We start from the raw sequence: 25,313 nt of genomic DNA, 5'->3' as shown, positions 1-25,313 counted from the left end.
GTGTTCAGTGCTCTGAAACACATCTGGTAAGAGTCTCTATATCCACCAGCTTTGGAGGAAGGCAGAGGAGACCAGACTTGGTAGGCTAAGATGAGCATTTGGGTTGTTATCCAGATTCCAGCATTGGTGTTGCTGTCTGGTTTCCCTGCTGTTGTCATCTTTCCTTCCCTGTCTATACCACATTCTTCTTTTCAAAGCAGCAATCTCCTGAAAGCCTCTCTAAATAGTCTCTTCATATAATTTTTAACCATATCAAATAAGTTTCATGTGGTTTAACCTCTTGTAGAACGATTGCTCAGTGAGTTTATGAAAATCTTCATTTTCAGTGTGAACTAAAGGCAAAACTAATGTCAACCAGACCCTCCTGCCCAGTCTCATGACACCATCTTTCTCCAGGCTTTTACTGACAGGAGGTCTCTGATTTATATTTTGGGGCACTTTGAGATATGCACATGGATCATGCAAAGTGGAAAATTCCTCCATGGTTCTGGATTTCTAATCTCTGCATTAGAGCGTACCCTATAGCAGACCACTACAGTGGCCCACAGAGTTTGCCAGGGCCAGTCCTGATCTACACTAGGATAATTGGGTATATCTCCACAAAAACAAGGCAGCCCATCACCCTCCAGTTAGTGCAGAAGAAGCATGTTTGGCAGCCTGGTAACTAGTTCGTTTTGCCCCACTGATGTGCAGACGTGGTAGAATATATGATTTTCCTCTGAAAAAAAACAAGCCAAATTTTCAACAAAGTTTCCCACTCTAATCTCGAACAGAGCTGAAACTTTGCAAGGATCTTTTAGCAAAAAAACACCCCAAAACAACAACAAAAAACACCTCAAACCAAAACAAACCAAAATAGAACCCCAAAAAACCAAACAAGCAAACAAAAACCCCCAACAACAAACAAAACCAAAACCAAACAAAAACAAAAACAAAAACAAAAAACCCAACCTCAAAACATAAAAGCTGAAACAGAATACAAACCAAATCCAGACAGTTTCTACTCTCCTTTCCTGAAAACAGGCAACCACTGTGATGTGATAACCCTTATTTAAGCCTCCGATTTTGTCTGAATCAGAATAGAAACTTCAGCTTGAATTTCAGCAGCCTCCTGTGGGCCCAAACCGCTAGGCTTTTGGCTATTCTGAGGTGCTTCTCAATTTTCTAATTCAAGTTGATCTCTCCAGTAAAACCAGTTAAATAGCCAGAAAAAGGCAGATTAACTGTTGGTAGTGGTATGGAGGATGGTGAGGGTGGATGTCTTGCTGAGCCACAGCCCATACCTCCCTCTGAGAGTCCTCCCCCTCACCTGGGTTACACTTGGGCCTGATTTTTTAACCTGAAATGCTATTGTGGGTCACAAAATTATAACAATTACAACAACAATAGTAACCATACTTTTTTTTTTTTTTTTTCCAGAATCAGCATTTGCAAATTTCAGCATCATCTATCAGGAAGCAATCAATATTTTCCCATTTTCCCATTAACGAACCCTCCACCCCTATCCATTTAGGACTGAATGTCTGGCACCATCTCTGTGGCATTTCTCCCTGGTTTTCACACCGCCCATCCTGGTTCCTTTCAAGTCTAAGGCTCATCCGAAGGCAAGGGGGCATGCTCAGGTGGTTAAAATGTCATGTAGATTATACTGTGGGGAAAGGAAAAGGAAACCCCCAGAACACATAGGGAGCAAGTGGGTGAGACCTGTCATAGACCTCAGTGCAGTGCTGGGCACCTTAGAGAATCCCCCTTATCACCAGCACTGCTTGATACTGAAAGACCTGCACTGGACCCAACCATTGCTTTAGATTTGCTTTGTTTCCTACCTCAAGAAAACAGGAACTATACTGTTTATCACCAAGAAGAACATTTCAGCAATAATTGATAAACTGCTTCAAATAAAACTGAATTGGCATTTTAATTGATCTGTGAAATTTAGGGTCTGAATTCAAATTTTCAATGACTTCATCATGTATCTTTTCTCATCATGTTCAAGCTTCTCTCTGTTGGAGAATTCCTGTGGGAAAGGGCTCTTTTTCTCCTCCTTTTGGATACACAACTTACAAGTGGCAGCATAAGTGGTTCATGAAACCTTATAAATATTTGGAGCAAAAGCAGACAACACAAAGTTTTACATTTAACCATATGGGCTCCAAATAAATAGCTGAAAAGTGCTCTAACCATAGGTTTCAATATCAGTCGCCTGATGATGGGATGCAGATCTTTCCAGAGAGGTTGGAACTCCATAGTTATTTCACTCAACACTACCCAACCCCTAAACCCCCTATTTTTTAAATTTTTTTTTTTAATGTGTCCCTCAATGGAAGTTGATTACATTACACAGCATGAGAGTCCAAAACTGGGACTGAAAGATGGAGCCCAACAGAGAGCATGGGTCTCCTCTCGGTAAATGCAGTCCAGCCTCTTTACCTCTAGAAAATTTGTTATTTAAGGTTGGCTCGAATTTAAGGCAGCAGTGTTTCAGAAACACTTGGAAAAGCAAGCCAGCTGCAGGGTGGATATCATTACAAAGTGAGACACATGTTGTACAGGAATACCATTCTTTCCAGAAGCCAAAGTTGTGTCTGGGGAAGTAAAGCCATGCAAAGGAGTCGGAGGCAGGACCTTGATCCAGAATGTTCCGAGGGCCTTCAACTTGCATTAAAGGCACTGAGCACTGAGTGCGCCCAGTACTGAACAGGACCAAGCCCAGATATTTAATCAGCTGTAATGTTCATGGTAGAAGCAAACATTAAATAGTTGAGGGTTCTGCAAAATGTTAGAGGTTACTTTGATTCACGGCTCTCACGAGATGATCATACGCTTCCAAACATAACCTCCGGTCTCAGGAGTGCAATGCAGCTCATTATCAAAATACTGTAAATAAGGTCATGATTAGTAGGTCTCAGCCATGAGGCCTTGACTTATGGGGGCACCCAGGCACATGCTTAACTTGCCTGTTTTACTCTACGGGACCTATAAAAGATTCAGGAGAGGCTCAGTAGGTAATCTGGAAACAAAAATTGCTTCAGAAAGGCTTGCTTGCCATCATCTAATTTCCTCCTGACTTCTTACTCAAAGAATTTCACTTCTGCTTTGCTTCAATCTTCCACCGGTTTTTTTTTAACAAGAACTTAATTTTATCTTAAAATCTATGGCTCACTGCTTGAGTATGTCCAACTTTTTCACAACCACAGTCCTCAAAAGTTTTTTGTTCCTTTCTCTTCCACTTTCATTGCTCATAATACTGAGAAATACTTTATAAGCTTCCCACAGTTGTTCAGAGCTCACTGCTCTGCACTGAAGTTGGCCATGACGTTTCAGGGTCAAGCGTCACAAAGACTGTGAGGTGCTTAGCTCCTTACCAGATTTCAGTGGCAATCAGACACATCCTGTCCAGCATCTTGGCCTCTGCATGTAAAAGCAATTGTTTTCTAGATGACGTTTTTACAAGAGTGCCTGTCTGTTTTACTATGGTCTTTGTTGCTAAGGACTCTGTATCTAATTATGAGTTGTGGTTTTTTCCCCCCTATAAACTTTCCCTGGGCCACTGACTTCAGTAGTTAGATGGCAAAAGAACAGGTTAATGGGGGAGCTAGAGTCTCCCCATATGGCTGTTTCAATATTAACACTTTTGAATACAGCCAAATCTGCCTTGAAACAACTTAAACAAGAAGAGCATTAGACCATATATGTATGAAAGTGCCTGATTAGTCTTTAAAGCCTGGCAAAGTATTATAAGTAACTCATCATTTCAAATGAATGTGGGTTGTACCAGCTTAGGGAATGGTGTGGATTGGATGCTTAGTTCAGTTCAAATAATTTTAATTTCATGAGACAGTTAAAACTAATCACAGCAAGTAAGCACCAAAATGATCTCTGAAGTCAGGGGTCTCAGGTCCTGGGAGCTGTCAGGTAGGCTACAGTCTCCAGGAGTTACAGGTTCTGCAGATTTCTGTGGGTCTGTCAATCGAGCTGTGATCATTTTTGCTGTCTGAAGTTCTAGCCATGTGTTTTCTTTGCAAACAGCCCTAGATGCTCATTACCTTTACAGATCAGACCAGGTGTAGGTATTTTCTAAATTGGGGTCAAGAATCAGATTTCATATTTGAAACACATGCCCTAGGAGGTTTTATAGAAAAGCAGGAGGAGCCCATCAGAAATCAGTTCTTGCTCCTTTGATTCAAAGAGTGTGCAGTGATCTATGGCAGCATACCACGAGCCTGCTATTTACTGCCACTGAGACGGAAGTTAGCACTCCCACACCCCGGCAGCAAGATGTGGGAGCTGAAAGCTACACTGGAAGTATGTCATTTTATACTTCACCATTTTGAGAATCTTTTTTTTCTTTCCTCTTTTTTTTTTCCCTGGGAAATCCTTTTTCTGATTTAATATATCTGAGAAGGTACACAGGCAGTTTCGAAACATAAGATCACACTGCTAGAGTCAGGCAGCTCCCAGGGGCAAAGCTTCAGTTCCCAGCAAATGTGTTTAAGACTTAGCGGTGTTAGTAGTCTCTCCTCTCCCCCTTGGGATAAATGGAAAATTTCTGTAGGCTCATAAGAAGCTAGGTGAAGGAAAACTTCTGAAGCAGAAGAATAGGTGCTAAGTGTATGAGTCCAATTACTCTGTTGATTTAGATTAGTTTAGCATCAGTGGAATCATATTCAGTTAAAATTAGCTAAATCTCTGGCCCATAATACTGTGTCAATAATGATGACTAGCATAGAAATATGTTTAAATATAGAAAATCTGTTTTCAAGTATATCTTTGAGGTCAAATTCTGTCCTGTTCATAGCAAGCAGGGCAGGGTAAGATGTTGGTAGATGTATGTTACAGTGACAGGGGAGAGAAGAAGTCTCTTAGGGCAGAAAAGGAGGTTAATAGCTATGCCCCTTGCCTCAGGAATCCTGACCAGAGCAGGAAATCTTGTGCTGGACCATTATGGGCAGAGGAGCTCACAGTGGGATATAGATTACCTCTGCCCTGAACTGGAGTGGTTCTGCATGTTGTATATTTTTACGACTACAATGCATGGACTAGACAGATGAAGGTTTGCTCTGTAACTCAGCAGATGCTGACCCCAGGACATACAGGTTGGCTCTGCAGGTGGCTACTATTTCCATTTTTTCTGGAAGAAGTTCTGCTGACACAAGCAGAAAAATTCCTTCCTTTTCTTACCCTTCTGTCCCCAAAGTAGGATTAGCCAACACACATACACATACACAGAAGCTAGTTGTGAGTTTACCATTTGCCACTTGATTTTCTAATTCAGTTTATCATAACTATCATGTTAAATATAAGCAGATGTCAGTGTTTTCATTTATTTGCTTTAGGAAACTTCGACATCAAAGCTGGAGGGTTAAAACTGATCCCATCAGGACATAAAGCATGTAGCAGGCAACACTAACACTGCTAATTTTAGAAACTCACGTTGCTCAAACTTGAAAAAATAACACTCAACAGAATATTCTCCCTAGCTTCATTCCTTTATCATAGTAGGACTTTGGCACCGAGACATCTTTTGCTAGTTCCTCAAATTGCATCAAGCAAGATCAGCTTGACAGTCCATATCCTGATGGAGAGACTAAACTTTAACATCAAGGATTATGTTGTTGATTAGCACTTCCAATAATCAAGTAATTGGTACATTTAATAATCCGGAGTTTGTCGACTTGCCCAAAAAGGTCATGCTTGCTTTGATTCCTTTTTTGAGAGTCCATGTTGCTACTATATGAATTCAATCTGTCTGTCCAGAATTCTAGCATAAAAATATTTGGCTATTTTCCTTCTTGTCATACAATTTGATGGGAAATAAAATTCAGGAAAAGTTGCACATTAGGGCAATATGTTCAGATTTTCCAATTAGGGTAGGCAAGAGAGAAAAAGAGAATTTGCTGGACTTTTTTTCTCCCAGGTTAGTGTGGCCAGTGCAACCAATACAAACCTCCAAGGGTCCAAGTCAACACAATTATTGGTCCAGTTTTTGCCCTCCTTGTATTTTATCAGAATTTCTATGAGGTTGGGAGCCTCTCTTGAGGGATCCTCCCCACATCCGGACAGCCCAAGGAGCAGGGTTTCACCTCCATGCTTCCTGGCAGGAGGAACTAACCCATGGGCACAGCAGAGGTCACAGCTGCAGTGCAGGAGGCTGCACCAATGTTCTCCTCCCCCTGCTTACCCCCTCTGCGTAGACACAGACAGGTCTGAGTGCTGTGCAGTTTTAACAGGCAGGGAGAGCGGAAATCTAAGCAGCCCCTTTGCTCCCCCAGACTGGCTATGACCAGCAATAGTGAAAGGAGGGCTCTGCATGAAACCACAGAGTCCTCACCTCAAATCAGTCATCAGAACTGCATAAATCACTTGTGCGTGCTTGAGAGGCTCAAAACCGACCCACGTTTCACTGCGGTACCCACTGGAATGAGATGGTTACCATGCTGTTTATTTCTACAGAGTATTTGGGGTATCTTCTTTCCCTTGAAGCACGTAACAACCTGATCTCACATCTCTTCTGCTTAGAGGCTGCTTTTTTTCTTTTACTGGAGGAAGGAGGGGACAAACACAGACTAACTAATAGTCATCACTGTGCCATGCTATGCTATTGCACAAACCCCAGAGGTACGGCAGACACTTAGGCTGGGCTTTTTAACTTCCAGTGTCTATGGGGACATCTATGTCTATGCCAGTCACCCTAAGTTTCCTTCACAGCAGGGAGAAATAGGCATTCCTAGGGCACAATTTGTCTGAGCTGTCTTAGTTGCTGACTTCAGGATGAGCTCAGCTGTCTCTTGAAATGCCTGCTTCTCTAGGTTGATTTTAAAGAGAATTTAGACAATTAGCTCAGCTGTGTCTTTGTTCCAGATGTCTGTATTGGGTCAGATTAATCTTGCCTGGCAACCTGAAAACTTTCCTGTAAGTTAACCCTCACACTGAGACAAAGGAATATGTAAAACTCTCGGTGAATGGGAAAATGGTTATTCCTGAGGATAACCACAGTGGCAGTTATTGACATTTAAAGAATACAAAGAGCTGAGGACAGTAACTGAGTGATAAAGCATCCTTCTTGTCTTTCCAATGCAGCTTGTTCAGTTTGCCCACTTTCACTGTCAAATATTATCTGTGAAGTTATGTCGTGTATAATCACATCAACAGGCAAAAATACATAACTCGGTGAAGCCAGAACTCTCTCTGAGATTTTAAGCTCTGGCTCTGAATAACATTAAACTCCTCCTGGGATTGGGACCTCATCAAAATGGCATTGCTGCAGTCTGGATGGTCCAGCCAAGCAGAAATAGATGCTTAGAACCAGCCTGTCTTTGTCTACACTATAAGCACATAAATGTGCAAGTGTCCTAGCACTGGCTTGAAAGAGCTATGAGGAGCTTGAATAAGATGGGAAAGAAAGGGTTAATCGTGGCTCTCCTAAAATTAAATAAAAAGGATACAGCCAAATAGTGGCCTTCTCACCAGATCAAATCACTACTCCTAGACAGAAGAGTGCATACATTTATGAAGAGAACCTTTCAAGCTCCAGAGGTAACACTGAGGTTTGCAATAAAGATCTCACTGCCAAGGGACATTTAGTCCATCCATATCTCAGGATATGGGGGTAGAGGGATCCCCACTAGTAGGACCTAGGAATGTGTAACGATTTAAAATATCCATTTGACTACTGAGTTATTGTATATGTTGGTTATTAGTCCAAGGATGTTAACTATAACTATGTCCTCTGTTCTTACTAACGTATCTTTTAAATGTGTCAGCACATGCTGACAGCAAAGAATAATGGTTGTGTTCCACCAAAGAAAGAAAATAAATAGTTTATGATCAAGAGAAGCAATGTTTCTGGCACTGCAACCAGCACAGGGGATGTGGTGTTAACAAATAAAAAGAGAGTCCTGACTATACTATATATTTTGATGGTGCAATTAGCCTGCACTGATGAAGCAGGGAGACATTACAATGGCCCAGATTCCACTGCATGCTGCTGCTGTCTATGGCTGTAGGTGCCAAACACCACTGCAGTCACTATTTGTGCTACCAGGGACAGGGATTTACTGGAGGCTGCAGAATATTTCATGGATTGTAATGAAATCTGGCATGTCACCAAGCCACATCCGGCAAGACATCAGTATTTTACTGCTGAACAGATTTCTTGAAACACCCACTATTTCCCCTTTTCCTGAAAGAAGCTCTCCGTGCTTGTGAATCTAAACAATTGCAATTACATTATCTTGTTAAAGAATACCTTCAGGGCAGGTAGCTCAGTGTGCAGCTGCAGGGTGAGCCGCATGTTGAGCTCTGGACGTCAGGAGCCCGAGCCCCAGGCAAGAGGCCATGAACTGCTGACCCTTTGTGTAACAAAGACATGAGGACCAACCAGGGACAGGACACTCAGAGACACCGCAGGAGCAAGAGTATAAAGCCCAGGGGTTCTTTTGTTCTGGGTCCCTCCTCAGAAACACCCAGCTTGAGCTATTATTTTGTTACTTAGAAATTGCACCATGACTAAATTATTTTAAGGATCTGGATGTCTGAGACTCTGTTATGGGAAACATGGGGTCAAGCCAGTAAGGAAACCTGGTCTGTGTGAGTGTGGGGTGTGTAGCTGCAAAGAGACTTCGATCCCAGCTCACGCGCTGCAAGGGTGACTGCAAGAGTGACTCCTGGATGGTCGGACAGGGAAGTTTCCTTATCAGTTTCTTGTTCACAACTTTGAAGCATCAGATATATATTAAAATATCTCTGCCTTGTTTTGCAGCCCTACCAGGAACCACACACACATACCAACTGCAGGGCTGGGGGAAACCTCAGCTGCTTTTCTAAGGTGGGAGATTTGCACCCAAGGCCTTGGGTACTTTAGATAAGGGAGTAAAGCCCCATGACAGAGGTTTTCCTGCCATAAGCTACAGCATGCAGGTCCCAAACAGCAGGCAGTCCCTAGGCACCAATATATGAGGAAGGCAAGCACAGGGAGAGGGGGTTGACTGCTGTTCAGAGAGAACAGCGCAGCAGAAAGCCAGGGTGCAGTCTGGAGGCAGACCAAAGTAAGATGGCTGGAGATGACCATTTGTTAAATCCATTGGATCTGAGCTAGCGGGAAGCAGCTGCGTTGTCCTGCTCTATGCTATGCTGCAGGGCAATTTCAATCATCATCATGAAGGCTCGAGTTGCTGTGTAACTCAGCTGGAATAAGTAAGCAGATTAATGGCCCAGACCTAAACCATATTCTAGGCAGAAAACCACTCACTTTGACATACACAGCACAATAACTTCACAGCCAGCACCATCATGAAATGTTCTGTGAGCAAAAGTGTAATGAGGCTACTGATGGATGGAGGACTGACAAGTACAGATGCAATACAACACAAAGAACAATATTAAAACATAAAAAACAATAGTTTTCTGAAAGTGCTGATAAATTGAAATTTGTATCTTTTTGTTTCATAACAGCCACACCCACACGGGTTTGACCTCATACCTGAAAATACGCAATTCTATTCACACAGAAGGCAGTAGCGATTACACAAACCTTTACTTATTCTGATTTCGAATTCGGAGACACCTCCTTTTCAATGGCGGCTCCAGATCCTCTGGCCCTGTGCTGAGTATTGGCGTTGAGATAATGCATGGTGCAATAGCAGTCTTTTCTGCTGGTTTTGGCACAGGCTGGATAACGCAACCTGTCTTGGGCAGCATCCGCAAAGCATATGCATGGTCCTCATCTGCTGGATTGTTAAGGTTCGGGTCCTGTTTGTCTCCCCCAGCAAGGGGCTCTTCCCCAGTCTTCTTGCCAGCGTCTCCCTCGAGGAGGCAGTTTGATACACAGTTGTTCTCCTTAACAGACTCCAGCTCACTCACCACCAGCTCCTCTGGAGGCTGGGGCTTTTTTGGCTCCTGGGGCAGCTCCAGGTTCTTGGAACCCTCTGTGCTCTTTGTGCCATTCACAATGACGTTGCACACCGCTGCACTAGCTTCCAGTCCCGGCGTGCCAGATGCCAAGGAGACGGGACAGCAGTGAGCTCCATCACTGCACGGTAATGTTTTTGAGTCAACCGGGCTGCAGTTGTCCCTGCAGTCACTGCAGTTCCTTTTGTCTGAGCTACCAAAAGCCAAATTTACAACACTATTAGGTTCACGTTCAACTTTCACTTGGGTGTGTAAAGCCCTGTGGATAACATTGTGCAGCCTAGACCGGTGGCCTACTGTTAGGTCTATCACACCATCCTGTGGACCCTGTAGCACACTGGGGAAACCAAACTTACTGTTCACTGGACTACTAGGTCTGACAGTCAAGTCAACAACTTCATTTTTACTGTGCTCCTGAAGCACTTGAGCTTGATTAAGGGACTGGCCCGAGCAGCTCGGCGATGAGTCAGAGGATTTAGACGATCCTTGCTTTGACTCTCGAGGAGATGAAGAGCTGTTGGTTGGCTTTGCCCCAGGCGTCTCGCTGGAGGTACTCGGAATGAAGCTTTCACCATTGCTGGAGAAGCCATTGGGGGGTTTGGAGTCATTGATGTGAGGGATGGGGATGGGAATGGGGATGGGAACGGGCAAAGGGACAATGACAGGATATGGCACTAGTAGAGTTGGGGGTGGCACCAGCGGGGCAAGGGACGGCAATCCAAAGTTCATCATCTGTGGCATAGGCATAGGACCATTTGGCATCATGCTGACAGGGGGAAAGGGAAGACTGGGCAAAGGAGCTCCAGGAGGAGGAGGCGGCAACAAGCCAGGAGGATTCCCAGGCATGGTAGGTGTTGTGGGAGGATGGATATGAGGGGAAAGCATTGGCCTGTGCATGGGGCTAGAGGTGGGACCCATATTTCTGGGACCACCTGGTGGGGGACCAATTCCAGGAATCATTGGATTTGACAGAGGGCTGTTAGGATTTGAGGCATGGTGAGGTGGCCCACGAATAAACGGTGGACGGATTTGTTGCATAATTTGCTGTTCCATGAATATGGGCAGAGGAACTGGCCCACGGTTCGTCATCACCATCGGAGGACTGCGAGGTGGGACACCAATTGGAGGCACAATGCTAGCAGGTGGCTGGACAGAAACTGGTGGAATATTTGGATTCTCACTGATGGGAATAGGTTTGGGAACTGGTGTGGGGATTTTAGTGACAGAGCAGTTGGCAGTGTCAGACGGAGAGGCAGTGGTAGACGCTGATGGTCCAGGACCTTGAATTTGGCCAGCTGCAGACACTGGGGATGGGGCTTTTCTCCGAGCATCTGCTAGTGGTATATTCCAAGAATCTGGAGTCAGCAGCTGCACTCCAGTGCCTTCTGCTTTATTTTCAACTGGAGGATGTAATGTACTGCACAGTCCAGCTGGAAGATTGGCCTGTGTCTCTTTGTAGAAAATGTCCATTTTGTACTGATTGAGACATTTTGCACTGCAGAACTGAAGCCTTCTTTCCCCGTCCCCAAAATCCAGATACTCTTTTGTGTGTCTTATGTGCTTACACCAGTCACATACCTAAAACACAGTAATAAAATCAAATCAGGTAAGAAAAGCAATCTTCTCTTCATAGCATTATTTTAAAAGTAATTTTTCAGTTAAATACATTATTTTTCTAATAGGAAAAAAAGTAACATTTCTGAAAACTGCACTTTTTTTTTTCTCCAACATATTGGTGAAATTGAATGCCACTCCCTTTTCTGGCTCCCATGATCTCAGTTCTACCTTACACAATGCATTATATATCTCACAGAGAAGAATCCTCAGTTGGTATAAACTGTTATAACATGCATATGTATGTATGCAAAATCCATATGAGTATGGCTGTGATTACTTCTCAGTGGTAAACTATGCATGCCTGTGCCATCTGAGATGCCATATTATACAAGGAGTGTGACAACTGGAAAAGGACTCAGAAAATTGCTGGAAATTAATGCAAACCAGTTCTGCTAAAATGCAGGACACAGTAACATATAGCATTCTATTCAGGGTATCAAATAATAACTTGGAAAGAGTGTGATATTTTGAAATGGCATCACAAAGCGAAAAGCATCATTCATTCTTTGCCCTTTGTTCCAAGGAGAAAGTTGGAAAAAGTCAGGGTATTTGTGTAAGGTTCAAATAGTCCCAATTTGTGATGTTTCAGCAAGCTGGAATTATTTTCTGAGCTGTTTGCCCACTCTTGTGTACAAGTCACTTTGAGTAAAACTTCTTGGCAAGCAAGGACCTGTTTAGCAACTTTTCAAATACTACAGCGAAAAGTTTGCACTGCAGGCTCATTTTTGTTTTGTTTCTCTGCTTTTCATTTAATCCTCTTCTGTGTTACTATTGGTGTGGTGGAGGCATAGCCAATTTTTTTTTAAATAAGGCTGCAGAACTAATTAAGCTGTGAAAGGTTTTCCCAGTTGTAAGCCACTAGACACTAAAGTTCAAAAAATAGTCATTCTAGGCTTCAGAATCCATTACTTCAGAGAAATTATTGTGATTTCATTAACACATTAATTTTGCAACACCAACAGCTCTCACAGATGGTGAAGACATGATCTACAATTCAAATATGACTCTTGTTTGCACAAATGCCTTTCCTTCATATGGCATTTTAAACAAGAATTAATGTGAGTAATCTTGCCATAGCTATAAACAGATAAACAGATGTCAGATTTTGCAGTGCCTCACTTTTTTGACAGAATTTTACACACACAAAAACCCCCCGTTTTTGTCATTTACATTAGTTCTCAAAATACTCCACTGACAGAGACTTTTAGTGCTTTCTATCAGCATGTTGAGCCTATGACCATGTCAGAATACATCCTGGTATTATTTGTTCTGCATTTTCCAAATAGCTCATATTAGCTTGTTTTGAAATGACCGTATCTTTTGTACAAAGAAAAAAAAACCTCCAAAAAAACCCCAAAGAACACTATGATTGTGAAAAGACTGCATTAAAAGGATAATTAATTTTAATAACTATTGGCCATATAAACAATTCAAAACAACATATGTTGGGCATCTGATTACTCATCTCATTTAACTCTCAGCTTTCCTTTTATATAAACAGTGGTGATATTTTTGAGTTTTCAGTAATATATCTTTTATATATATATATACACACATACACACACACTATATGCTATGGCTATTAACCCATTTAACTTCTCAACCTTTTGGTTCTCCAGTCAGGTTGCTGTTTGATTCCCTCCTGCCTTCCCTCCCCCCCTCTTCACACACTCACACATACACACATTCCCTCTCTTTTATCCCAACCTTTAAATCAAACTAAATAATCAATTTAGTAGCAATCAAGAAGTAGCAACTATTAAGTCATCCCTGAAGTTTACGAATGCAGGGCACAGATTTTTAGCTTGGGCACACAAACACTGTGCCCTGTGAGATAAAGCACAGGGGGTACTGGTCCTGCTCAGTGCATGTGGCATTAGGAAGGGTGTATTTCCACCATGATGCCCCATGCAAGAAAGAAAATTTCCCAGTGCATTACAAACAAGTCCAGCCCTGCATTGAGCACACAGTGATGATGTCGCACCCTCAAATATGCGGGCAAAAAGGCTGTCAAATGCACTGAAGGGTGATGCATCCCCCCAGGTGTGGGGCAGATGGGAAAGTAGGAGTGCATCAAGCAGGGCAAAGAGGAGCATCCCCACTTCCAACAGCTCCTGGATTTTACCAGGCATCAGCTCTCTCTCTGCTCTCCACAGGAAGGTTCAGTGACCATCACACACAGCACTGAACTGAGCAACCCATCACTGCAAACAGTGCAAACACACAGCAGTGAGCACTGAACCGTCCTGGGTATTTGGCATGGGTATGGGTTTTGCCACCCATCTGGCAAGTCAGCACACATGATGGAAACATCTTCTAATCGACCTCCCAAAATTTTCTGGCTTGCCACTGTTTTTCAAGCAGACAGAAGGGGAATTTGTGACTCTATACCGCACATTAATAAGGTACTATTTAACTCAGTAAAGCTGCTGAATTTTCTTTAAAGTAATTTTTGTTCAAGAGCTCACTGTTGTAGCCACAAAATGCTATCTATTTTGAATGTTTGGAATCAGAATGTACTCCACCTCTTGCCGCTTGCAGGGTACACCCTTGCCCCAAGGCCTGGCAAAGAGGCAGGGGGTCTCCACATGTACCCTAGGAGTTGCACAAAGAGGTACCAGGAGCTCCCAGACAGTTCCTGAGGCAGGCTGGTGCGGTTTGAAGTCCACGCTGGCCCATGACTGTCTGTTTGCAGGGGAAAGACAAGGAGGAAACTGACCTCAGGGGTGCCTGCAGTAAGGGATGGAGCAGGACTTCAGAAGCAGCTGCAGTGAAGACTTACCTTTTCTTTGGGCCAAGGAAGCAAGCCACCTTGTAAGCCCACTGCCAAAGAAGCAACTGAGAAATATGAGAGAATAAATCCAGCCTCCTTATCTTTCTAGGAAGAGCCCCCTCAATGACTTTAATTAAACGGACTGAAAGAGAAATACAGCCCCCCCCCCAAATTGTGGCATATTTTCTAATAATTTAATTTTTTTAGTTATCATTTGAAAAATTCACTGAAACACTTCACTGCATTATTGCTGTATTGATTTGTTTATCTCCAGTGGGCTCCTGTATCTCTCCTGGCTAGACAAATATTTTCTCTTCCTTGGTAAAATATTTAGAAGTCCTGCTTAGAAATTCTCTACTGATTTCTCCTGTTTTCAATAATTCACTGAGAAATAAGAAACTCTGAAGTCCGCCCGCCTCACTCATATATTGATCACGGACCCTTCTGTATATTTTATCACTAGATAAAATTAATTAAAGCCACAGAAATTAAAGGCAGCAAATCTGTTCCTCTGAATATCCTGGAGAGACCAAATATCCAATAACTATCTCATTGATTTCATGCAACATCTCAAAGTGTTGATGCTAATATCAGTGAGTAATGTCTATCTACTATGTGCATGCATTTCATTATTTTCTTTTTCTTTCTTTCTTTTTCTTTCTTTTTTTCTTTCTTTCTTTTTCTTTCTTTCTTTCGTTCTTTCTTTCGTTCTTTTTTCTTTCTTCCTTTCTTTCTTCCTACATAAGCAATCAGTCTATGCTGCTTAGTTAAGATAAAAGGATAAAAAGTGCATGTCATATGCAGGTAATATGATGCCTCATAATACCATAATAAAAGGCAGAAAAACAGTCCCCACATTGAAGAGGAAATTACTGGAGGAGAAAAAATGTCACTTAAGAATTAATGAATCAAGTCTGTCTTGCAGAATTGATCATTTAAGATGAGGTCAATTAATTTATGATACAAATGGCTATATCACTAGAGGTAATAAAACGGAGCAATATCATTCATTTTATATATAACTAATGACGTGCTCAGAGTAATTACAGACTTCTTCTAAAAGCCTACACTGATTAGTTCAGATGTGATAGGTGAAACATATATATCTTTCCGTTCAATAAAATAACATTTTCTTATCTGTAAAACACACAGCTGATGTCTTATTTTTTTAAGGACTTGCATTCCAGATATAACATCACTGTTCTTCACAACCAGCTCAGAATCATTCTGTTCATGCATTACTTCTGCTTCCCTTTTCCTGCCTCATCCTGTCCCTTCATAGTACAACCAAGAGAAGAGCTAAACTGTTGCAGAGTGCTTATTAACGCTGCACATTGTATTTGGTAGTGCTCACACGTGGGGCAGCTCCCTGGGTTTCAGTGGGATTAGTCACAAGCATTAATGCTGTAAGACCATGTTTGGAGGGTCTGACCCAGCACCAGTGGAAAACAATTAAGAGACTCCTCTTTAATGCAATCCATCGGCTTTGGGCCTGTTGCTTAATGCTGGGCCCTGCTCACCCTGGAGTCAGTGGGAGCTTTGTCCCTGACCTCAACAGCAGCAGAGGCACGGCCAGGTATTTTGGAAGGAACTGAGGCAGGAATACCCATGAAGAAAATAAATGCAGCGGGGCTGAGTTTCGGACATTTCCTAACAAATGTAGGCAAAGCCACTATTTTGTACATTTCTACCCAACAGGAGACTGAACCAGTAGTGGTGTGACTGACAAGGAGTGCGAACGTTACCAAGATAAAGGGTCAAAACTTGCAAGGTGCTAACAGATCCCCTACGCACCTTCATCTCCCTTGGAAAACACTTCTAGGACCGCTCTTGGGCAAGTACACTTCACACCATGAATGCCAGAACACGAACCCTGAATGACAGAAAGATCAGTAATAAGATAACAGCCTATCTCATTCAGCTGTAACGCAACAACCCTCAAGAAGATTAAATTTACCTAACTGGGGCATGTCCAAGGCTAAACAACAGAATGAACATTTCCTTCAGTACATTTAATGTATTTATATTTTAGTGGCGGGTTGCCAGTGTGCTACTTATAAGCTGAATGACTTGGTATCATTTATCCACTTTCCTGGGAAACACGCAGCAATCTACACCAGGAGACAACTCAGAAGACACCGCATCAGCAGAAACACGATTCGTGCCAGATGCGGGAACACCAAGGAAGCCAGGACCAAGGGATCCTGTAACACTCCAATTTCTCTAATACGAAGAGGTGGAATAAAGCCTTTCCTGTTGGCATCCATATCTTTATTTTGATAGAAATATCCAAAGTGGAGCCCAGATGTGGCTATGAGGCTGCCCTGTAGCACGACACAGGATTCTACTGTGTTTAAAAGGGCCACACTTGGGCTTTAGGCACAGGGTAATTAATACTTTAATCAATCAGTTGTCAAATGCAGGCACGAAGTTCATACATCAGTGCAGTCCACCACTAGCCTCTGAAGGATAATCTAGTATCAGACACTACTTCATTAAGAAATACATTTGGTAAAACCTGTTTGTAGACGTATTTACATCAGCCCAAGAGAAACCAGCATGCAAACACCCACCACTGCTGCAGTAAAAGTGAGTCTGTGCCTTATATTCAATGCTTTGGACTAGTATCAACCCCTCAGTAAAGCTTAGCAAGAGGACAGAAAGGGGTCACTAGGGCAAAGATGCCATTTTCAACTTCTCCAGAACCAGAGCGTGACTGATGAAACTCCTCTTCTTGCTCAGGAGAACACCACTGGGGGACACCTTGCACAAGGGAGGGCTGTATCTTGAAGATGCTGAAATGTGGGACTGAAGATTATAAAAGCCTCACATAAAATCCATGTATTCAACTCTGCTGACTAGTTGCTACTTCCTTTTCCCACTGTGGTATCCAACTGCTGTCTCTTTATATACACTCAGGCATATGTTCTGACTTCACAAATACTACTGCACATTTCTTATATCCCATTCTGGCCTTGGTTGCCTTTCCTTTTATCCCACGCTGGGTCCCAGAATGGTCTGGGAAGTTTCCAATCCTGACACCCAGCCAGGATGTGCAAGGCATGGAGGCAGAGACTCTCACCCCATCCCAAAAGCCATAAGATGAGGAGACAGTGCCCCTTCCCCTGTATATCCTCCTGCCTTGCAACCAAGTGAGAACCTGACACACCAGCCATATGTTTTTCAGCAAGGGCTCAAGTTTTTTGAAGCCTGCCAAACATCGGACACAGCAACAATTTAGAAATTAGGTAGTGGCTTGAAGCACACATACAGAGGTTTCTAGTATACGGCCAAATGAGTCACAACTAGTCCTCTAACACACAGCTCAGTCAGACCCTTTCCAGAACACCCAGATGCTGCCCAGCGTGAGCACCAAGGCACCTTGCCACCTGGGCCCCCTCACAAGGCTGTGAGCACTCCTGGCAGGACACTAATTCACTCTATCAGAAGGAAAGAAACCTAGATCTGTGTGTCCTGGGGAACTATGTGCCTAACTGTCTCTAAGGGGCAAAGGCATGTGAAACCTCTCTCAGCTGACCTCGCCAGCTCCCCAGGTTTATTGGGCAATGTGGCTACCTGCTCCCTCCCTTCTTTTCTCCATTTATCCATCAACAAGGCTTTTCTTCAGAGCAGGTAAAAGGTAATCCCACTCACAGATCCCATCTGCGGTGCTAATCCTGCAAATGTCCTTGTTTCTACAGTCCATTGCCTGATCGAGCACAGAGAAACTCTGGGGCAAAGCCTGAACCTCAAGTGTTAATTTACTCAACACTTGTGAGCACAGAGAACCTCTGTCCCCAGTGGGGCTCTCAGTCAGACTGACTCCTCTACAAACATCAGTTTGGAGGTCTGTACTAACTCTTCACCTCCTGTTCTGCTCACCCCCTGAGGAACTGCCCTTCAGGAGCCAAAGCTCACACTGGGCTGGATGGGTGCTGCTCAGTTCTTAGCACAGACTCACACACTCGTTTGACATAAAGATTGTTCCAAGGCATTGAATTTCCCTTTCTCAACTCAGAAAAAGGACGAATATTAAGAAGTGCTGTAAGGTAGGAACACAGCGGGTGTGCAGGTGAAACACTGCAGATCTGCAAAAGGGCACAGCCATGCTCAGAAGCATGGGGTCAGAGTGAGGAAGAGGGGGGGAACGTGTTCCACCCAGAGACGATGGCAAATGACAAACTCCTTTAAGAGGTTAGCAATAATCAGCATAATATCCTAATGCTGTTGTGTGCTCTTTTCACAGCTAATTGAGTTATCACAAAAGCTATTCAGCTGCCAGCACCCTGCGCCAAGCGATAGAGTGGGTGCAACCTTGCCAGAAGCCGCAGAAGCTGCTGTCGCTCAGCAAGGTGTCCCATGTTTCCCTACTTGATCCTCCTCCAAAACTCCCACCGGATCTGCTCAGGCTTCCTCCTGAGATGGACTGGGTAGCCTGGGGCACAGCCAGTGCCTGAGCAGGGTATGCAGGTGTCTGTGTGTCCAGCACTGCAGCGCTGCATGCAAGCCTATGGGGCTGGGGGCTTTGTCTGGCAGGGATGCAGACTGTCCCCGAAGGGGAAGGGCAGTTCACAGCATCTACTTTGAAGTCAACTATGACTAAGTCCCTGCCTCAGCTGTCATGACTGGGAATTGTTGCTCTTTCACTACCAAATGTCAAACAATACTGTAACAGGCATAATCCAAAGTGTGGCTCTAAGCAGTTATTCAGCCTCGATCACCATTTTTGATGTCTTATTGTAAAACATTCAGCATGTTTATTGTAGCAGGATTTTTCTATCCAAGATGGCTTGTGATAATTTCTTCATACTGATTGTTCCATTTGAATGGAGTGATTATTATAAAAAACAAAAAGAATCATTCCAGCTGAAACCTGCTGCGAAGGAACCCCGAGGCAGGCTCTAACACACTGTGAATGTGGTTACAATATAGCTTGTAGCGATGCTAGGTGTGAAGGAAAACAGATTTTTACAATGTTTGGAGCTTTGTGTAAAAACAGTTGACAAAACAGAACACTGCAGTTGCATACAACCTAAAACTGTCCTGTAACAAGTTTCTCTCTGTTTAAAAGAGATCAAAGCTTGTCTGTTTGCTTGCTTTTCCTTTCCCTGATGTAACCCTCCTAAACTTCTTGTTCTCCCAAAAATCTTTACCAGTTTTCTGAGTGAATACCGACTTTATGTCATTTAAATGCAAGACCCACTCTGTCTCCATTTTTCATCCTAATTATGCAGAAGTCTAAGCTACATGAAGCATAAGGAGAAAATAGAGTTATTTGGTAATTAATGGCTAATGATAAATTGATTCCATTTTTTGAATCACTGCAGTTGTCATCAGTGGTATTTAAAACATAGTCTTTTCAAAGCCCTTGTGTTCCTTTCTGTTGGGTTTTTTTTTAATGTTTCCAGTCAAAAGGAATGAATGTAAGTTATGCTAATGTCTGGTGGTAATACAGGTTGGGTCTTGTTTCATCAGAGTGGCTACATATTTGATTTTGTATATAAACAGCTGAGCTCCATGTTTTCAACTTCAGTCTGAGGCTTTGAAACCACAGGAGGAACTTTGGATCTGAAACCACTGGTAAAGCCTAAAATATGGTGAGCAAAACTTCAGGGAAAATGAATATAGTGTGAAGTGGGGCTTGCCAAGAAGGAAGTTCTTCTCCCTAGAAATGTTCCTGGCTAAAATAACACAGAATGGGACAATAACAGCGTTTAAACCTAAAATCTTTAATGTGAGGTTTTTACACTGGTACCATACAAGAGCTGATTAAAGGGCACATCTGCACTGCTGTTTCAGTACTGGCCTAGTCCACCACTGCAGCAGTGAGAGAAGTTCTAAATAAAATTAATACGATGCAGAAGATAAAAGGAGGGTAAGAGAAGTACAAAGAAGTGGGGGTTAAATGCCCTCAGCAGGTCAGACTGTCTGTCTCACCAAGATTCACATTTCAGAAATGCCTAAAGAACAACACCTCAGCCTGAATGCCCTTTCCAAGGGTAGTGCAGGCTCTGGGAAACCTCATCCCACACCAAGTGGGTCTTTGAGCATAACTATGTCATGCAACAGACTGTAGGGCAGAGCAAACCACCCTTCAAGCCATCAAGTCCTACATTCAACTCTAGAGCTCCCATCAAGCCTTATCAGACGGTGGCCACAGGTCAGCAAGCAGCAGCCCAGCATTCGCATGATGTTCTGCCCACACAGAAAGGCCAAGAGGCAGTTCCTCTGCCAGGCTTAGCCTAGTCTGAGAGGAGATCATTCAAGTGTATCTGTAGCCACCTTCCTGGTGGGACTAATTTGAGGGTAGGGATCTGTGGAGTCAACTGAGTGTCTCCACCATGCTCCTCATGGCCTTTAGCTGATGGGTGGCAGCACAAGAAGCCAGCTTGGCAGAGCAGTGGCACAAACACATTTGCTGGTCAGCCAGGCAGTTTGATTTGGGTTATGTGGGAATTGGTCACCTTGATGTTCAACACTTGATTTCCAGGCCAACACTTACCATGATGTGCATTCTCAAAATCCCCCTGGCTCTGAAACTCTCTGGAAACAACTCAGCAGCCAGAAATAAGAAGTACATTGAACAGGTGAAGCTGGGAGTTTTGGTGAACTACAGCATGTGCCTTCCCACAACAGGAGGTTTAGCTGTAGTGCCCCAGCGAGAGCTTTACTACTTTCTAAAGACAACATGAGTGAAATTCATGAAACTGCTGTCACTAAAGCCGTGCAAATTATCAGCAGTGGGAAGCGCTGTAAAGACTTCGAGAACAGGACAAGAAATGTTGGCTTTGAATATTTGGGAAGTGATAAGAAAGAAATCAAAGCTAGCAGCTGAAAAAACATTTCTGGGGCTTAGAAATACTTTCTCACAGTGTCCAGGCCCCGTCATATCTTTGGGTAGCAGGTGAAGGTCGCACTAGTAAAATCCCCTCTTTCCTATTCCTCATAGAATAGAAATGCATTTCTTTTTTCAGGAGGACATTTACTTCCATGTCCTTGGAGAACCTTCTGCAAAATTTCCATTTCCACATGTTCAGCTACAGGAGGCAGAACAGCTTCTCCATCCCTGGGGTGCCCAAGCTGTGGAGTCCCATTAGCACCTAGGCTGAGGACCACTTTGTAGGACAATCAACAGGGCCAGCACGGCTGTCATACCAGGAATCCTCACACCTGCACAGGGGCTGCAGAGATCCTGCTCCCCATGAGAACAGGACAAAACATCAGCCACAGAAGGTTTCCTCTGCAGAGCAGCTGTCAAACAGTGCAGTGAGGAAAGAAGCCTGTATGCGCTAGGCACTGCAGCACTCCCTGCATCTAGCCCCAGCAATGGGGAAAAGAAAGGGAAGTTGAGAGCAATTAACACTGTAAATTTTTCTATCAAATTCTTTTGAGAAATATGGATGGAGTTAAGCAAAGGAAAGCTTAAAGGTAAAAGATGAAAGGGGTACTTTACTAGGCTCAAGCGGTATCTCATTGATTGACCAAAATCTCCCCAAATGAGAAATCTGCACCCTCAGGAATCTCATGCCTACCAAGTCTGCAGATCACTTCAGAAACCAGATGAAGATTTACATTCTCTAATTAATTCACTTTTTTTATGCAGTATCATCATAAACACGTTCACCTTTCTTTTTACTGATCCAAACATTATTCTGATAATACAGCAAGCATTGTGAGGTGGGAAATAACCCATTTGTCTAGAATTTATATCTAGTAATATCTTATATGTATTTTTCCTAGTATATTTTCTTTTAGTATTCAAGAGAATATAAAAATAACAATAAAACCCCCTCTGTTACGATTCCAGTTGCTCATAGGTTGGTTGACAGGACTATAAGTGTAATAATGAGGAGGTTTGAGGGGCAGGTTAATGTTTTTTGCTAACATATGATGCTTTTAGCCTAGGGCATTGCTGGAGGCCAATATCGCTTCACCTGAAACCAAAATCACCACTGAACAGTCATTAAATCACTTGGAGTTAAATGTAATATTATTGGGTCTAGAGAATTATACTGTAATCTAGATTCAAAATATCATTAGTCCATAGAACAGAAAACAAGAATACAACCTGAAACCTTAGGAAATCTTTATTTACCCATAATAAAGGGTTCCAAGTCCAATTTCTTCCTCGCACCTATGCCATTTTACAGTGGCATAACTCTCACAGATTTGTGTGTTGCTTCCTCTGATTTATGCTTGTACAAGCAAGAAGGTTACAGAATAGAAGTCTCTGGGTAATTTGAAATATATATATATATATATATATATGTCTCTGTGTGTTTTCCCCCATTTATATAGGTCATGGATCTATACTTTTATTATTACATATTAATCTTTATCATGCAATAATATTTATAGGCCAGAATTCACTACACTATGTGCTCTAGCACATGCACGGCCATAGCATGGGCTGCAGCAGAACTGTCTGGGTCTCACAGTCTACCTGAGGCAGACTCCCTGCATATGTTTCCCCATCTTTCCCAAACACACAAAATCCTAGAGGGACTGTATCAGCTGCTGATCCGAAAAAATAATGTTAGGGAAAGATTGACTTGATTAGGGAAAGATTGATTTGACCATTAGTAAAAATGGATGAAAAAACCCCCAAAACTTTCCAAGAGAGAAGCTGCTGAGTTTTAGTCTATAGAGCTTTGAAAGGAGTCAAAACTGTTTGAGATTTGAACACATGTGATTCATACTTTGAGAACTGCTGTTTTCCCTGATGGTAATGGTACACACCACCCTACGTCCCAGAGTATGTTCAGTTTAAAAAGCAGCCCTCTCTCTGAAAACCACATTTGATTAGAATAACCCTGGGCCAGATCCAAAATCTGCCTGGATCAGGGAAGTGTGTCACATCAGTTTCAGCCTGGGACTGAGACATGCTACATCTCTTGCACACTGGGCATAGAAAGTGGAATTCATTTTCCTATTTCCTCTGGAGTTGAGGGCTGGAGAAGATGAAGCTAAGCAAGGGAAATTGCTTTGCCGCACACAGAGGAAGCATTCTGAGTCCTCTACTTACTGCAAGGCAGTGATCCTGGCTGAAAACCCAAAGCCCATTGGTACAGGCCAGGCTCCGCTTCCCCCTCCTATTAGCACAAAATCCCCAGTAGAGAGAGGCTGCTTATGAGCTCACTGGTTAGGCTTACTCTTGGGCACTCCCATATGGAGCAGGTAAGACTGAAATAAGGGGAGGAGAGGAGAGCAGAGGGAGGGGAAGGGAGGAGAGGAGAAAATCCAGAAGAGAATTTTAAAAAGGAAAAGAAAAAAAAGATTACTCTGTCCCAGGTAGGTAGGATTTACCACGACTATTACAGCCCCTAGCTATCTTAAACCATAGTTTTCCAGGATTTTAACCTTGAAAATAATAAAGGAAAAGTTATAAAGGTCTGAAACTGCAGCCTAGAGCCAAACATATGGTGAACTAATGGGTGTGAAAACTTCTTTGTCTTGTTCTGCTGATGCTCCTCTTGTTTCACTAAGAACATTCCTGCCGAGCAGCCACAGGACCCAACAGCTGTGAGGGTGGTGGGCAGCAACCAACTTGTGTGCAACACCTGAGGGAGAAAGAGCCAGCCCTTCACACACCCTACTGCGCACTGTCGTGCTTTTGTCAGGCCCAAAACATTTGCTGGTTTCAAGGAATGGAAAATGTGCCTTCTTCCTTGCTGATTTATACCTACCTCTTTCTAGGCAGGGTATGGAAATGGAAAAAAACAGTCTTTCGTACACAAATGAAAAGGTCTTACCTATCTCTCTGTTTACAAAGTGTATAGCACTAGAGCGTACCTGACACCAAGCTATTTAGATAAATAAAATCTATTTTTAGTAACCCCAGGATCAATCTGGGATAACTCCACTGAAGCCAGTGTTGTTTTTCCAGTTTGAATCATGTAACCAAGTGTTGAATTTGGCACAAAGAATTAATTTCTCACTGAGGAGGACACATTACAGCAGAAGGCATCAGATGCACTGTTCAGTAAAGAACACAATCACAGAGGAGCCTTTAGCAATGCATTGTGTTACTGTAGATGGCACTCATTCCTTGCCTGGATGTACGATGCACACTGCAACCGCACAGATTCTATTAGGTAAATGCATCATGGCAAACCCTTTCATACTTACAAGACCATGCAGATGATTTTCTCCTTGCATGACATGCACGACAAATCAGCTATGTGGAAGTGGCACACTAGGACAAAAGAAATCAATGTATTTAAACCATCACCCTACAAGTGATGAAGGATGTGCAGATTGTTATATTTCCCATCTCTTCTTGCACGTGTATCACAAGCAAGACCCTTAAGAATGCTATGCTCTTTAGATTCCTCCTCAAAGAGGACTAACTCTGTCTTGCTTTCTCCCGCCCTTTTCCTTCCCTAGGTCTTCCCACAAAACTCCTTCTGACAACAATTTCACAGGGTAGAGCACTACCTGAAATATTCCTCATCAGATCAACCTGAGATCCGGCAGGCAAATGAAGACCTGCAGCCATCACATACAAAGACTCCTAACGGTATATTTGTTCAATGCAACTGGAGTGTTTGCTTTTCTTTTAAGGGCCTTCCTTTACATTTATTTTAACACCCATCCTGGGTCAAGTGCTCCTCATCCAGTGACTTAGAGCAGTAGTAAAAGGAAGGTTACATAGCTGCAGCACTGAGATGGGACTTGCCAGATCAGCCTTAGTTGTTCTCTGCAAAGACAAAATTCCTGAGTAACTTCGGACAAGGGGAAGGGTAGACAGTGAAATAATCCAAACAGCACAATCATAGGTATTTACTTTGATTGTCCAGCTCAACTCTGCAAACAGAGGTAGAGATCTCAGGAGGGTGGATCATGGCAGGAATCTAACTAAAGCTCTGAACTAGTTCCAGCAAAACTCTCTCTCTCTCTCCATCTATTGCTGAAGGAGTGAAGGAGGAGAAAGCTCAGGCAAGTCTCTAAGGCCAGGAGGCTTGTATGTTTTTTATTTTCGGTATGTATCTTTGATCCTCTTTTTAAAATTTGG

General features: G+C 43.0%; 1 protein-coding gene across 2 annotated transcripts in view; it reads right to left on the bottom strand.

Annotated features, from left to right (window-relative positions):
- LOC114002232 (sine oculis binding protein homolog) overlaps positions 1 to 25,313 on the bottom strand; it is a 117,025-nt gene that overhangs the window by 7,008 nt on the left and 84,704 nt on the right. For both annotated transcript variants that reach the window (XM_027748115.2, XM_027748117.2), the window contains one exon: positions 9,533 to 11,487. In XM_027748115.2, coding sequence (XP_027603916.1) covers positions 9,535 to 11,487 — 1,953 coding nt within the window. In that variant the 3' untranslated portion in view covers positions 9,533 to 9,534. The remainder of the gene's footprint in view (positions 1 to 9,532; positions 11,488 to 25,313) is intronic.

This window comes from Pipra filicauda, unplaced genomic scaffold (assembly GCF_003945595.2).
Source record: "Pipra filicauda isolate LSUMZ 115617 unplaced genomic scaffold, ASM394559v2 scaffold176_size3548034_pilon, whole genome shotgun sequence".
Classification (NCBI taxonomy): domain Eukaryota; kingdom Metazoa; phylum Chordata; class Aves; order Passeriformes; family Pipridae; genus Pipra; species Pipra filicauda.
This window is presented reverse-complemented; position numbering and strand designations above follow the sequence as displayed.